This window comes from Pseudophryne corroboree, chromosome 9, assembly GCF_028390025.1.
Source record: "Pseudophryne corroboree isolate aPseCor3 chromosome 9, aPseCor3.hap2, whole genome shotgun sequence".
Lineage (NCBI taxonomy): Eukaryota > Metazoa > Chordata > Amphibia > Anura > Myobatrachidae > Pseudophryne > Pseudophryne corroboree.
The window spans coordinates 58685183-58701987 of record NC_086452.1 but is presented as its reverse complement, the minus strand read 5'-3'; the positions used below and the strand labels follow the sequence as shown (position 1 = coordinate 58701987).

At 47.0% G+C, this 16805-nt stretch overlaps 1 protein-coding gene across 5 annotated transcripts in view; it reads left to right on the top strand.

Annotated features, from left to right (window-relative positions):
• The window catches only part of DPH2 (diphthamide biosynthesis 2), a 49037-nt gene extending 36957 nt beyond the window's left edge, over positions 1-12080 (top strand). For all 5 annotated transcript variants that reach the window (XM_063939379.1, XM_063939380.1, XM_063939381.1 and 2 more), the window contains 3 exons: positions 3671-4303; positions 5505-5690; positions 8827-12080. In XM_063939379.1, coding sequence (XP_063795449.1) covers positions 3671-4303; positions 5505-5690; positions 8827-8951 — 944 coding nt within the window. In that variant the 3' untranslated portion in view covers positions 8952-12080. The remainder of the gene's footprint in view (positions 1-3670; positions 4304-5504; positions 5691-8826) is intronic.
• Positions 12081-16805: the final 4725 nt, after the last annotated feature.

The following is a 16805-nucleotide window of genomic DNA, read 5'->3' as shown; positions in this document are numbered from 1 at the left end:
GGTGAAAGTCCGTATTCCACTTAATATAGTTGATTTCTATTAAACAGACAGAAGAACAAGGTGCACGGATACTTTCCCAATTGGGTATATGTCCCTCGGTTAAAACATATCTCAATACCTCTCCGGTGGGCTGGTCAAAGCCGAGCGTCCTCTGCATAAGTGTCCTGCAATACCCACATGAGCTGTGCAGCGGAGGGGAGATAGCCGTCTATTCACAAGCTGACTGTAGCGGCGTGCGTGTTAAAGCCGCTGGCGACGGGAGATGTAGACGGAGGGTCCAATGTAGATAGAAATCGATGTGAACCTTGTAGTTACACCTGAGCAAGGTGTGTGTGAGGGCGGGTCTTGACGCGTTTCGTCACGCTCCACGTGACTTGTTCAAAGTCCCCTTTGAAAAAGTCACGTGGAGCGTGACGAAAAGCGTGAGGACCCGCCCTCACACACACCTTGCTCAGGTGTAACTACAAGGTTCACATCGATCTCTATCTACATTGGACCCTCCGTCTACATCTCCCGTCGCCAGCGGCTTTAACACGCACGCCGCTACAGTCAGCTTGTGAATAGACGGCTATCTCCCCTCCGCTGCACAGCTCATGTGGGTATTGCAGGACACTTATGCCGAGGACGCTCGGCTTTGACCAGCCCACCGGAGAGGTATTGAGATTTGTTTTAACCGAGGGACATATACCCAATTGGGAAAGTATCCGTGCACCTTGTTCTTCTGTCTGTTTAATAGAAATCAACTATATTAAGTGGAATACGGACTTTCACCATCAAGGATACGTCCGCCATTTCAGTATTAACCACGAGCTATTATCAGACATTATGAGTAAACTATAATGTGACTCTTTTTAATATTATTTTCATACCGGTATTTATGTCTTAAACCCATTTTTATTATTAATAAATATTGCATGTATTTACGTTGGCTCTCTTCACATTTATACATATTTTCCTGACATTCAGCGCAGCCGTCTGTTTTTCTTTTGTCTCTACCTCAATACCACACATAGTATTCCGGCAAGCGCAGCATTTCAGGAATTGTTACCTCCACAAGTATATCACATTTTGTTATATTTTTATATGTAACTTGATGTTAAGGCGCTTCTTTAGCAGTTTTGTTTGGTTTCTCTGCATGCTGGCTCAGCCTACTCAATGGGTGCCAGGAACAATTTCAGAGTCTGCAAGCCATTCATGTTTCTGTTACTTTACGTATGCAGACGTGTTCCCCACAAGCAGCGATTGCTCTTATGACACCATGCAGTATATTCTCCCAGAAACTATGCGGCAATTGCCGTTATTACACGATTTCCATGATTATTGGTGGAATTTACTATAATAACTAGGCCTTAAGACCTCAACATGATTTTATTATCCGGGCAGTTTAACTGCGGGGGATATCTCTTGCCTTTAGTAAACTATTGCTGGATACCTCACACCACATAGCTCACAATGGAAAGTTCATATTACATACGTAGCTCATATTATAGGAACTCCTCATTGGCAGCTTCAGGCGTCTGGTTTTAACCAGGGGCTCGAACAGGATTGAGATTTAGGACCCTAAAAACATTCCAAATCTCCATGATATGCGGCAAAAAGGAATGTTAATATCCAACGACCCAATTCAATTATTAATAAATAGGCTTTTCTGTCATTGTAGGAGAAAAATATATCCGCCTTCTCAAGTTGTCTGCTTCTTCACTCTTAAGAAGGATTGGTACATCTTCTCCTTAAGGTGCATATACACTTGGAGAGAAAATGAACAACGTCACTCATTTTCACCCTTCCTGAGCGACGTTGTTCACTTCCTCGGCAAGATTGTATGCCGGCGACGACGAGCGATGCACGGCCCCGCGGGTCGTTAATGACCCTTGCTGTCGGCCGTGCATGCAGTTTAATTTGGACTGTTGTCCAAGAGCTGTCTGCATGGCCCGGCCGCGGCGTGACGTCACTGAGCGATATGGTCGTCATATTGCTCATTGTGTACGCACTGCCGCCGACCGCCCGGCCCGGGAGGGGAAAACACTAGGGGTCGTCGCTCATAGAGCACGTCGCCTAGTGTGTACCCACCTTTAGGAATTTCCCATTTGGATTTTCAGACATGCCAAAAAATAACTTAAATTGACACATGAGCCTGAAGAGGTACCTTAGCAACACTGAATTTGTTTCTCGAATGATCTGCAGGTTTTATTTACATGATCTGTAATGATACAGGTGTAGTCTACTGTTCATTCTAGCACCCTGCACCTGTCACAACCTGTGCAGTTCCTCTTTCCTGTCTGGGGTGTCATGCTCTGCTCTGGTGCTTTTAGTACACTCTGATCTGTATCTCTGTGCTTGTGTGAATGCGAAAAGTCGGCATGTCGATAATGTCATTTGCAATGTAGTTTTGATCTAAGCCTAACCGCAGCCTAATCCTAATCCTAAAATTGGCTTTTGACATTCTGGCTTTCAACTTTGACTGCATTATAGTCCTACAAAACAGCAAAGTGGTCATTCTGCAACCTGAACGTCTGTGAGGTTCTGAGTGATACAAGTCTATAGCTGAAGCTCCCCAGGCCGGCAGACGGCATGTACGAGGCCATGGAATATGAATAATATATAACTCAATATTCACTACAGCATTCACTATTATTGATGGTTACACAATAAATTGAGATGTAATTAGTTGTTTTTCCATTGGCTGTTATGTATGGGCTAGATCCGGTGGTTGTGATCAATACCCAGATTAAGGGGCCTATTTATTAACATTATTTTTACTAAAATAATGTGAAAAAGGGTGTTGTCACACCCATTTCACATTATTTTAGTATCACCTGAATGTATTAAAGGGTATTTGGAGCAGTTTTCATGAAAAACTGCTCCAAACCCTTTAATTGTCATTTTTTTAGTAAGTCACATCGCATTCCCCATACTTATAATGGGAAATGCGATCTGGCTGAATTTACTAAAAAGTAAAATGGTAAAAAAAAATACCGCAGTGTGCCCTGTGATAATCTCGCTAGCACAGAATAAATAAAAATAAAAATCATACTTAACAGTTCAAAATCTGGCTCCTGGGACTGGTAAGTATGAATTCGGGGGTGCTTTATCCGGTGCAGGGGTAGTCACGAAGGGGGGGGGGGACACCCAATGGCGGCGGTTACGATGGGTGGTGGCGCATGCGCAGCAGGCCATCGGGATATTTTTTCCAAAAAATACCCAGATGATGCTGCGAAGAGACATTGCAGGGACAGAGCTTGACTGCAAGCTCTATCCCTGCATTCGATAATTGATACATCCATGCGATGTAGTCAATCATCGCAGTGCGAGTTTGGTTGAATTTATCACCTGTCATTCCGCATCATCAGATGCGGATGGTGATAAATAGACCTCTAAGTCTTGGGTTGGTTTTGCAGAACATTGGTTCATTTTTTATTCTATTTTATTATGACTTCGATGTTGTATACAAGATATGTATTTATATGTTAGAGAACAGGGAGTCATGTAGAATCTGTGTTCTAGAATGCATAATATATAGTCACTGATTGTTCCGCGACTACAAGATACCAGTAGTGGTAGCCAGGTAATTACTACACCACTGAGACTGTAACATACATCTGTATTATTGATCAGGGGACCCGATCACATCTCTTCTTATGCTCACACTTTGTTGCTCTTCTACCTACAGTTGAGTTGGAGGCAATGTTGGTTCCGAGTTACTCCCGTGTTGTGTTCAGTAAGCTGTCCTGGCTCGGGGAGGTGTCCTCTTCCGGTGAGGTCTACAAGTTTGGCCGAAGATTCACTCCCGAGCCAAGCCTCTGGCCAGACAGCTACAGCTTCTTCTATGTGGGAGGTGAAGGTCCAAGTTTCAATAACCTCTTGCTGACCTGGCCAAATTGCTCCTTCTTCAGCTTTAACCCAGTAACTATGGAGGGCAGGAAGGAAGGACTCAATGTCAACCGCGCGCTCATGAAACGCTTTTACCTGATAGAGAAGGCGCGCGATGCTCAGGTAGTTGGAATTCTAGTAGGAACTCTTGGTGTCTCTGATTATCTCTCTGCACTAACGCACCTCAAGAACATCATCCGTCAGGCTGGCAAGAAGAGTTACATGTTGTCTATGGGAAAGCTGAACCCTGCCAAGCTGGCCAACTTCCCAGAAGTGGACATCTTTGTGTTGGTGGCCTGTCCTGAAAACTCCATGCTGGACTCTAGTGACTTCTACCGGCCGATTGTAACACCGGATGAGATGGAGGTGGCCTGTAACCCGGCACGGGAGTGGAATGGCTGCTGTATCACAGACTTCCGGGAATTGCTTCCAGGTAATTAGGCACAACGTGAAGTGTTGATTGATTGAGCAGCTGATGTGCAAATGAACATTTCACGTACATGGACCCCTTGCCATATGACACTACAAAATGGAATGACTTAAATAACTCTTTTCTGTTCTTTTTGGATAATTTTTTTTTTTTTTAATGAGTGGAAAGGAAGGCTTGATTGTGTAATGTAGAATGTGTTATTTATTGAGCCTATTATTGATTGGTAAAGGAATGCATGGACAGGTGGTTGTATAATGTCGAGTGTATAAGTGGAGGAATTTGCATGTATGTAGTTACTGTTAAATCTTGATTTCCATGGCTGTGGGTGGACACGTGGTCGGCTATTGCTGCTCGGAGGAGGGGCATCTCTAAAAACCAGAACTGTCTCATCTCCTGCTCCTTCCTCACAATGCATGAACATGGCCAGTGAGGTATCTGCGTAAGAAAGAGACCCGTATCCCTGAGAGATGGTCTCTGCCCCACCACACACACATCTCAGCACCTTCTCTCCAGAAGTAGGGGGGCACAAACAGTTGGCTGTCTCTATGCCACCCTCAGGGGAAGAACGCCTAGTAATGGGCAGTGTTCTGAAAGACCGTCCTATGAGAGGCTGCCTATGGAGTGATGGTGATTTCCTCTTCCTAAAATATGCAAAAGATACACAAGGGCAGGTGGCTGCTTTATCATCCATCCAGCTGTAATATGCCACCTTGGGCAAGTACTGACAATTCAGTATCTTTCTCTCACCACAGAATAGCCTATTGAGCACTGCTGGAAGAAAATGGGCGGCTTACTGTGTATGTGATATCCAGGCTGCACTGCCTCCGGGACCATATTGCTGCATGCGGATGTTGTCCAGCTCCGCGCCTGCAAAGGGTTTACCTGCCCCGCTACAACACGGGGGTGGGGGATTTATAGAACACCTGTGAAGAACACACCCTGACACGCCCTCCTCCTATATAGGGCATCAGAAAAAGAACTGGGGGTGGAGCAATGCGCTTGCAGGGAGGAGGAGCCAGTTCGTGGCAGCTGTGTGGTTATTGCGCGTGGCCTCTTTAGGGTAGCGCATAACCCACTGCTTCTGACCCCCTACTACGGAAGGAGAAATTCATTCTGTTGACTGGAATGTGAATGATGGCTGCCTTGTGGGTTTAGATTATGTTTTGCTTGTATTGTAACTGATGGCTGATTAATACCTGTGTAGGTGGCCCAGCGCACGTGGTTTTCCCGGAGATACACCCCGGGGACACAGACAGGACAGACGTCTCTTTGATTACTGGGGAGCTGAGGTCTGTCCGTCTTTCTGCGGCAGAGACACCTGATGAAGGGCCTTGTGCCTCCCTGGCACAGAGAAACAGAGATACCACTGTGGCTGAGCTTGGGCCAGCTGGTAAGAAAGGACTTTTACTATAAGGTTTATTGAGGGAGTTGTACTAAGCCTTGAATAGTGATAAAGGAGAGAGAAAGTACCAGCCAATCGGCTTCTACCTGCCATGTTACAGGCTGTGTTTAAAAAAAAATGACAGGAGCTGATTGGCTGGTACTTTATCTCTCGCCACTGTATCTCTCTTCAAGGCTTAGTACGTTTGCCCCATTGTCTGAAAAAGAAATCTAAAGAAAACTATTTTGTGAATATGTAAAGCTTATAACCCACGGGTTCTCAAACTCGGCCATCAGGACCCCAAACAGTCCATGTTTTCCTGGTCTCCTCGCAGAATCACAAGCGAAATAATTATCCCCACCTGTGGATCTTTTAAGAGGAGTCAGTGAGTAATGACAACACCTGTGCACCTGCCGGTCACCTGGAAAATGTGAGCTGTGCGGGGGCCTGAGGACAGAGTTTGAGAACCACTGTAATGACCCAATCAGGAGCTCGGTACAGTAATGATAGTTAATGCTAGGCTTGCCATGCTATCCCTTTACACCGAGACACTAATGAATTACACAGGTTCTCTAGTTGCAGGCAGAACCAGGTGACATGCAGACTTAAAGTCAGCCAGCCACAGAACCTGTGTAATTCATTAGTGTCCCAGTTTAAAGGGTTTAGTAGGGTAAGTCTATTTATTACAATTGTATAAAGTTGTTGCAGATGCACTAGAGCGTATATGGACATTGGATGAGGCTATTTGTTTGGGTTGGGTACGGGATCACGGCAGTCTGGATGCTAGCGGTCAGAATACCGACCCCGGCACACCGACTGCTTCGACAGGGGTACTGTAGGTAAGGAATCCTAACCCTCCCTCCCTGCAGCAAAACCCTAACCCTCCCCCCGCAGCCTAACCCTAACCTCCCCTCCCTGCAGCAAAACCCTAACCCTCCCCCTGCAGCCTAACCCTAACCTCCCCTCCCTGCAGCAAAACCCTAACCCTCCCCCGCAACCTAACCCTAACCTCCCCTCCCCGCAGCCTTACCCTAACCCTCCCCCCACAGCCTAACCCTAACATCCCCTCCCCGCAGCCTTACCCTAACCCTCCCCCCACAGCCTAACCCTAACATCCCCTCCCCGCAGCCTTACCCTAACCCCCCCCCCCGCAGCATAACCCTAACTTCCCCTTCCCGCAGCCCAACCCTAACCTCCCCTCCCCACAGCCTAACCCTAACCTCCCCTCCCCGCAGCCTAACCCTAACCTCCCCACAGCCTAACCTCAACCTCCCCTCCCCGCAGCCTTACCCTAACCTTGCCCACACAGCCTAACCTTAACCTCCCCTCCCTGCAGCCTAACCCCAACCTCCCCTCCCTGCAGCAGAACCCTAACCCTTCCCCACAACCTAACCCTAACCTCCCCTCCCCGCAGCCTTACCATAACCCTCCCCCCACAACCTAACCCTAACCTCCCCTCCCCGCAGCCTTACCCTAACCTTCTCTTCCCGCAGCCCAACCCTAACCTCCCCTCACTGCAGCCCAACCCTAACCTCCCCTCCCCGCAGCCTGACCTCCCCTCTCCGCAGCCTGACCTCCCCTCTCCGCAGCCTGACCTCCCCCTCCCCGCAGCCTGACCTCCCCCTCCCCGCAGCCTGACTTCCCCCTCCCCGCAGCCTGACCTCCCCCTCCCCGCAGCATGACCACCTTCTCCCCGCAGCTTAACCCTCCCCATCCCGCATCCTAACCCTAACCTTCCCACAGCCTTTCCCTAACCTCCCCACAGCCTAACCTTAATCTCCCCTCCCTGCAGCCCAACCCTAACCCTCCCCCCACAGCCTAACCTCAACCTCCCCTCCCCGCAACCTTACCCTAACCCTTCCCCGCAGCCTAACCTCAACCTCCCCAGCATACTTACGTTCGGGATCCCGGCGTCGACATTCTGACAGCTGTCGGGATTCCAGCATCGGGATTCTGACTGCTGGGATCCTGAATGCCGGGATCCCAACTACATCCCGTTTATTTTGTGTATTTGTTTTGGCTGCACACACAATGGGAAATGCTCGAATCCAGTACACCATGCTCTAGCAACTCGTGGTTCTCGTGCTTTTGTGGAACTACAAGTCTCACCATGTCCTGGCAGCTTGAAACATGTAGTCTATCGGTTGTATTCAATTGAAGGCGGAACTGCCATAAAATCGTAAAGACGTCAGTTTCCGACTTTTTTTGGTCGAATCAGGATTTGATGGAGCTGCCGTTTTTCCAACTTGTCGGAAAACACGTGGATGGGCGGACTAGCCGCGGATCCACGTGTTTTGTCGAATTAGCGGCCAATTCCGACAGTTTTTTTGCCCGTTTTAGACAATGCTGATCCGACTTCAAAAAAAAGTCGGATCAGCATTGTCAGAAACTGGCAAACCAAGTCTGAATTGCCGGCTAATTGAAAACTGCACTGTCGGGGCCTCTCCGTCGGAGAGGATCCGACATGCATTGAATACACCCGTATGTCTGCATTCCAGGCTTTAAAGTTATAAATAATTTATCCAAAATTGTGCAATGTTTATAACTGCAGCGGGCACGGTGCAGGCCGTCCTCTCTGTAATGTTATTAAGCTCACAATAGCGCAGCGTCCCCTGTATGTGACAGATACACTTTAGAAGTTATACTCCCAATGCATACACCCTACCCTTGCATCTGTTTTGCTTACCTTGTATGTCCCTATTTTATGTATGTGCTGTGTTCTCCACTGTGAGACTCTGGAACACTCTGGCGCATTACAAATCAGCAATATTAATAATAGATATTTTATTCTGTACACTTTTAAGTTATAATGTATATAGGAATTTCCAGCCAATGAAACACTTTAATTGGCTACACACTCTGGCGCATTACAAATCAGCAATATTAATAATAGATATTTTATTCTGTACACTTTTAAGTTATAATGTATATAGGAATTTCCAGCCAATGAAACACTTTAATTGGCTACCCTAGAATTATGCTTAATTCTTCTATGGTCAGTTTGCAGATCTGTCCAGCGTTAAACTCCTCCCACTACCAACTGTATACTGTGATACAGCGCTGTACGTTCTGGTCTAGTATGTATCGCATTAATGTTGTAATAAGAACATCTTCAGGACTGTAACTTTTCCTGGTCTTTCCCCAGCATCCTTCCTGTCTTCCCGGAGCTGGCAAGGGCTGGACAAGGCTCTGGGCCAATCGGCAGTGGTGAAAGCGGTGGAAGGACGTAGAGGAATCGCTATAGCGTATGAGGATGAAACAAGCGGCTGAGATGCGTGGTCGGCTGAACGTCACTACAAAGGATTTGGTGATGTCACTCAGCCCCTACATGGAAACGGCAGGTCCGGGAGCATAATATGGCGGTGGATCTGCACCCACATGGCAAGCAGTGCTGCTTCTCACCTTGTAGTATGCAGCACCAAGCAGTACTGCAGAAGCAAAGGACATGGCAAGGGAAGGTCCATCTGTGCCTCATGTAGCACCCAAGACGCTGTGACTGTACGAATGGTACAGTAATGGGCAGGAACGGGCCTTGTTCTTGTGGCTGGGATACTACCAATGAGATGAAAATCAGAGCTGACACACGGCTGCAGAAAACAGCTTATACTGCACATACAGGGGTCTGGACATTTATATAGAGCTCTGAATGCAGAATATATCAGACTGTCCCCAACCATAGGTCCAGTATCGGGCAGGAGACGACTCCTTCCCCGGGGTGCAGAGGACATGAGGAGTCTTTGCTGAACCAGGTTCCAGGTTATTCTATACAATCATAGAAGATCTTTGTTCACCAGCAGCCAAACCGTGCAAATATCATATTTTATAAAATCCTTACACCTGTGCCTTCAGGCTGTTTATTCAGGAAACATATAGGGGTTCAATTCGAATGCTATTAAAGTAATAAATACACATACGGCATGTTTATGTATAGACGTGTTTATATGACGTGTGGTTATAAACCTAGAAGAGTGCTGAAGAGTTGGGTTCTTACACAGTGTAGGTGTCAGAGAGTTATGGATATAAGAAGTGATCAATCTCTGTACATAGGGGGTCATTCCGACCCGATCACTCGCTACAGTTTGTCGCAGCGCAGCGATCGGGTCAGAAACTGGCAGCTTTCGTTGCCTAGCGATCGCCTCTGAGACAGAGGTGGTCACTGAGCTGGAGGTAGCTGAACCGCGGCGTTAAGACGCCGTTTAGGGGGAGCGGTCCGGCCAACGCAAGCTTGGCCGGAGCGGGCCGCGGCGGCTGCGTGACGTCTCACGCAGCCTCTGCGGCCAGCAGCAGGGACAATTCACTCCCGGCCAGCCGCAGGGGCTGCGCAGGCCGGGAGTTACTTCTCAAATACAAAGGCATCGCTGCTGTGTGATGCTTTTGTATTTGTGCGGTGGGAAGCCGGACTGACATGTGGGGCGGACTAGCCCTGTGCTGGGCGTCCCCCCGCATGTCAGGGAAGATGATCGTAGCTGTGCTAAATTTAGCACAGCTACGATCAACTCAGAATGACCCCCCATAGGGTCTGGGGCGTGGTAGGGAATAGTGGGTGGGTCTAAATTGCTCGGTCTGGCAGTCATCCACTATGCCACATGTTGTGTCTCATAGGCTTTGCTACTTTAGGGTGGGGTTAGTCAGATTGCTTAGATTTCAAGAACGCATCTCTCTGTGTGTGCCCCCCTTAAGTCCCTTCCTAGAAGCAGCAGGTGGGTCTCTAAGCACCAGTCACTGTGAGCAGTTTTTTTCTGCAGTTATAGAAGACGCACAATTGGATTCTCACTCTACCCGCTCCGGTATCGATGCCGCCATTCCCGCCTCCGTCCTTTCTCTGTAACCACTCTGAGCCTCCTCAGACTTATTGGGATATATTTTGGGGAAGCTGCCATGGTTATATTAAAAATCTGACGGTCTGTGAAAGAATCTCACCTCAGACGTTCTTGTATGACAAGCGATGGGGTGGTCTGGACAGGATGTAGTTAGGATTCCGGCGGTCGGGATCCCGGCAGTCAGCACACCGACGCCGGGATCCTGGCTGCCAGAATGCCGGCAGGGGGTCCAGGATTATTCCCACTCGTGGGTGTTCATGACGGATGTGGTATGGAGGGTCGACCACACTGAAGTCGACAGTGTCTAGATCGACCGCTGTTGGTCGACAGGTCAAAAGGTCGACATGAGTTTAAAAAAAAAATATTGGTGTTATTTTCTCCGTGCAGTGACAGGGAACCCCAATTAGTGCACCGCGTCCCCTCGCATGGCTCGCGAGCTTCAATCGAAGTCCACGTGAATCGTTAAGTATTAAAAAGATTTAAAAAAGAAATAGATTGTGAAAAACTCATGTCGATCTTTTGACCTGTCGACCTAGTTACTGTCGACCTAGACTTTGTCGACCTAAGTGTGGTCGACCTAGAGACCGGATACCGTCCATGACATCCATAGAGTGGGGGAAAAAACCGAGCCTGCAAGGGGCTTTCTTGCTCTCGTGCGCCCCCTGCCAGCATTCTGGTATGCAGACCGCCGGGATCTTGATCCTAACCCAGTCTGGACATATTCACAGAGCTCCATTAGTATACCAGTACTCTCTTAACCATTCCTGTTCATGGATGGACTTGGTTGTGCTAAAATATGCTAAATCCAGCTTCTGTAATCCAGGGCTGTGTCCGAGGCCCAGTATTGTTCCAGGAGTATGTGACAGACGTTACAGAAGGGGTGCTGAGGGAAAGTGAGTTTAAAACCCAATGAAAAACTATTGTCACGTGTCACTTTCTTGGGGATCAAACTAATGGAGCTATGTTCCACATCTACGGATTCCTCCAACATACAGATGATACGATTTTACGGGTCTGGGACTCAGGGTCGACAGCACAAAGGTCGAGACACCTTAGGTCGACATGGACAAAAGGTCGACAGGAACAAGGTTGACATGGAAAAAGGTCGACATGATTTTTTTATGTTTTTTTGGTGTCGTTTTCTTCGTAGAGTGCCCGGGAACCCCAATTAGTGCACCGCATTCGCTCGCCATGCTTCGGGCATGGTGCCTTCGCTCCGCTACCGCTTTGCTCGGCACACTTTACCGTTCCAATCGTAGTCCACGTGGATCGTTCAGTATGAAAAGGTTAAACAAAAAGAAAAAAATCGTGAAAAACTCATGTCGACCTTTTTCCATGTCGACCTAAGGTGTGTCGACCAATTGACGTTGACCTAAGGTGTGTCGACCTTTGTGCTGTCGACCTGGAGTCCGGATACCCGATTTTACATAGGTTTTCTAGCTGCCATTCTATCTTTTCATTTTTATAATGGTTTTTGCATTTATTTCAGAAGTCTTTGTTTTTGTTTTTGTAAATATACTTTTGTTATGTCTAAAGTGCTGTAACTTGTTGTATATTAAATCTAAAATTTAAAAAGTTAGTCCTTGTTACACGAACAAATTTCTAAGCATTTTGAGAAGTATCTGGCTGTATTAATGCTTTTCAAATGCTGGTGTGAAGTATTAACCCTTTGTCTGCCAGAGGCAGTGTGTGCCAACATGTACATTTGTGTAACAGCTCCTATTGCCCTAACACAATAGGTGGTGGCAGTGATTTCAGCTGTATATGGATGCTGAAAGAATGAGGTTTGAGGGGTTATTTAGCTAGTTTGGTATATGTGTGATAGGTGAGTGCAAGATTAAGTAATATTGCAGTAATATTCAGAATCATCGACATGGGGGGTTATTCAGAGTTGTTAGCAAACCAAAAAAAGTTAGCAATTGGGCAAAACCATGTGCACTGCAGGGGGGCAGATGTAACATGTGCAGAGAGAGTTAGATTTGGGTGGGTTATTTTGTTTCTGTGCAGGGTAAATACTGGCTGCTTTATTTTTACACTGCAATTTAGATTTCAGTTTGAACACACCCCACCCAAATCTAACTCTCTCTGCACATGTTATATCTGCCCCACCTGCACTGCAAATGGTTTTTCCCAATTGCTCTACTTTTTTGGTTTGCTAACAACTCTGAATAACCCCCTTGGTGTGTAAGATTGTAACAGATAATCTGTGATAGGTTAAATCTCACACTTTAGGTATTTGGTCTAAACCTATGCGCATTGCTCCTTCATTACATCTATAGGCCAAACATGTGCCCAGAACCCCACTATCTTTCTCTTTCATCCATCTGGGGGACGCTGCGCCGTTACTTGTGGGTTAGAGGTGTATGGTTGTGGAGTTTGGCACAGAACTATTAAGAACTGACCCCTCCCCCCTCTAACCCCTCCCATCTCCTTCCTGCCCAGCCAGCACCTCAGTTTTAGTTTTGTGCCTGTGGAGTACAGACACAGATTTTTCTCTCTGAAGATTTTAGTTAGGTATTTTATTATTTTATCACTTGGAGTGCCTAGTCCCTGTATACAGGTGACAGGTGCTACTAGAGTGGGGTTAGCTAGAGATTCCCACTCTGTTCTGCCGCTGGAAGCCACCACACTTCGGTCACTGGGGCTGGATTCCTGTTCCTAAGAAGTCGGCAGTGAGGAGGTACAGGATAGACACAATCTGTCTCTGACAGTATTGGTCTATCCTTCCTATATAATATAGAATATATAATATAGAATATATATTTATTACTATGTCCTTTATATTTATACTTGTGCCTCTCCCCCCCCCCCCCCCCCCCCTTCCCCCTCCGCTCTCTCTCTGGAGGTGAGCGTTGGAGTGCAGTAACATATTCCACTGTGTTTTGACTGAAGGAAAGGGGAAGAGAGTGGTGAGTCACTCTCCGGGGGATCGCTAGAGGCTGCCCGCACAGAGCCGCTGTATGTAGCGGTGCGCGGGAGCAGCTACCCGAACACAGCCACTGTATATAGCGGTGTGCGGGAGCCACTGCCCGATCAGAGCCGCTGGGGAGCCGCTGGATGTAGCAGTGAGCAGGAGACGCAGGCTTCCGGCTATAGCAGGGGGACGCGGCGCTTACTTCAAAAGGACGGATTCCCGCCCTGCACTGCCTTGCGCGCCCTCCCGGCCAGCGTCTGCAAAGCACCGGGCGCCATCTTCTACGGAGACAGTACGAGGGGCGCTGTGCAGCACACACCTAACAGCAAGTATACTTTGGGGGCATAGTGTTACTCTACACTTGTAATGAGAGTTAACAGATTTAATTTTTGCACAAATTACTCTACTGAGCTTATAGTTCGTTTGTAGTGCACTTGTTTTAAAAAAAATATAAAATAAATAAATAAATAAATAAAATAAAGAATAAATAAAGTTTAATTATGTCAATACGTCAGAAGGATCTACAAAGAGGAAAGACATCCTCGGTGGTTATTTTTCTGCTTACAATGTGAGTCAAGACTAGCTAAGGGTAAAGCGGATGCTGATACCCTCTGTGCTTCATGCTCTGGTGCATCTGTGGTGATCCAACAGGGAGGTTCCGCGGATCAGTCTATGTCTGCTTGGGCCAGACACATCTGGTGTGGGCTTAAAATGTGGGCAGATGTCTTGCTGATTTAATTCAATCCCAAAACAAGTTTGTAAACTCTGCCGGCAGTTCTTCTGCTACAAAACGGCCATAGCCGTTACCGCTATAACTTTCTGGGGGAGGAGTTGGAGTAATTCCCATTGGAGGTTCTGATTGACACAGCGCATGTGCTGTCTGCATGCACCTAGAACAATGTTCAGGTGTAGTTTTTATAAAAAGGGGAAGTAGACCCAGAGTGGGGCGAGATTTCGGTCTGGGAAGATGACTTTTCTACTAGCTCAGCTGTTAGATTGCTGATAGACTCCATCCGTCACCTTAATAACAGGGATATTTTAAAGGAGCCTGACTTAAGCCGGATTCTCGTTTCCAAGCCCCTATGGCATAAAAATTTCTATATCCTTTTACAGAGGGAGGATATCAGATTTTGGGAAACAGGCCAAAAGGTAGACGTTCCCATTTCAAATTTAGCAGGAACTACGGTTATTCGTTCTGTACAGTCTGTGACGTTGAAAGATCCTACAGATAGGAAGATTGAAGCAATGCCTAAATCTGTTTTCTTTATCAGGTGTTTCTCTTCACCCACTTTTAGCTGGCGCTTGGGTCCTCAAGGCCGCGGATGACTGACTAGCACAGGTCATCTCTGGAAGGTAGTCTAACGATCCATCGGAAGCCATTCAGTTAACAGAACAGATTTCAGAAGGTTCTTACTTATGTGGGTGAGGCCTTGGTTGATCCTGCTGCACTACAATCCCGTATTTCTGCCTTGACCGTGACAACAAGACGGTCTCTTTGGTCTCGGGTTTGGAATGACGATTTTGACTCCAAACAGACCTTGTCGGCGGTACCCTTTGAAGGTGAGTACTCTTTAGGTCGGAATCAAAGAAGATTATCTCACATTCTACAGAAGGAACCCCTTTCTTCCAGTTGCTCCTCCGAAACCGAATTCTACAAGGTTTCGGTACTTTCATATACAGGGGATACCCACGAAGGGAGGCATTCAGAGGTAGACGTAAACCTGCCAACAAACCTACTGCATGACGGTTCACGATCCTCGGAGGAGTCCGTGACGGTTGAAACTCGGTTACTACAGTTCAAAGAAGGGTGGTTCCTATCGAGACCAGATCGGTGGGTGACGGAGGTCATATCCAGAGAATATTTGTTAGATCACGAGGAACCAGTCCCATATCGGGTGTTCATCACACCTCTTTCATATGGTTCCTTCGGACGTCGAGCTCTTCATCATGCAACAGCCATTTTGCTTACGAAATGAAGTAATTCTTCTAGGTCCCGCTCGGCAGAGAGGTCGGGATTTTACTCGTGGACAAACTGGAGGGTTCATTGCAACCCAGAAGTTCAAAATGGAATCCATCCTCTCGGTTATTGTCGCCAAGGAAACGGGGATATTTGGCCTAATTGGACGTAAGACGCCTATCTGCTTGTTTCTATTTGGACGGGTCATCAATCTCTTCTGAGATTCGCGGTCGGCCTTGACATTTTCAGTTTCAGACAGGGAATCAACATTATTCTGTATTTGGGTAATCTGTTGATCAAGGCAGGGTGGATTCTTCATCAGAACTTGCGTCTCGCTATGGAGTCTCTGCGGTCATTCGGATGAATAATTTATTGTCTGAAGTCATCTTTGCTTCCTTCCCGGAAGATGATGTGTCTGGGACTTTTATTCGACACCAACAACCAGAACAGTGGTTCTTCCTCAGGACAAGATTCAGGACATACAGTCCAGAATTCGAACACGGCTACATTTACCGGTGGTTTCGGTTCTCCGTTGCATGCAAGTGAGACAAGATGGTGGCAACCTTCAAGGCAGTTCCATATGCCACGTTTCAGACTCGACCCTTTTCAGACTCAGATTCTCAACTGTTGGACTCGGACAGGGCCTCATCTCGAATTACTGTTGGTCCGCGTGTCTGTACAGACTCGTCAGTCGCTTCAAAAACAACATGTAAAACATAAAACAGCGCTAAATGAAGAAACTAAAAAACAGGTGTTTCCTTAAAAAGAATTATATACGTTTTAATAATACATATAAAAAATGAGGAATTCTCATGAATACACCATAGGATAATGGAGCCTCTATAGCCAGTCTCTGACCCTTGACAATTAGATGTAAATGTGCACACCTCTTGGTTTTGACAATGTCCCTGTGACCGGTCACAATATCAACAGGATCTTCACTTAAATATGCAGATGAGTCCAATCTTGTGATATATTTACCAGGATATAGTGGATTGGCCGGGTATCCCACCTAGCGAAGATCCAGAGGCTGTCTCAGATCCAACGCCGATGATTTTGGTGGTTTTCCCTCTATTAATTTTCCACGTCCATGGATTAGGAATGTCCAAGATGGTGGTAACTGCAATGGTGTCCTGGAGGTGATTCCGGAATGTCTGGGTCAGGGCTGGTATACCAGCCCTGACCCAGACATTCCGGAATCACCTCCAGGACATTGGACATTCCTAATCCATGGACGTGGAAAATTAATAGAGGGAAAACCACCAAAATCATCGGCGTTGGATCTGAGACAGCCTCTGGATCTTCGCTAGGTGGGATACCCGGCCAATCCACTATATCCTGGTAAATATATCACAAGATTGGACTCATCTGCATATTTAAGTGAAGATCCTGTTGATATTGTGACCGGTCACAGGGACATTGTCAAAACCAAG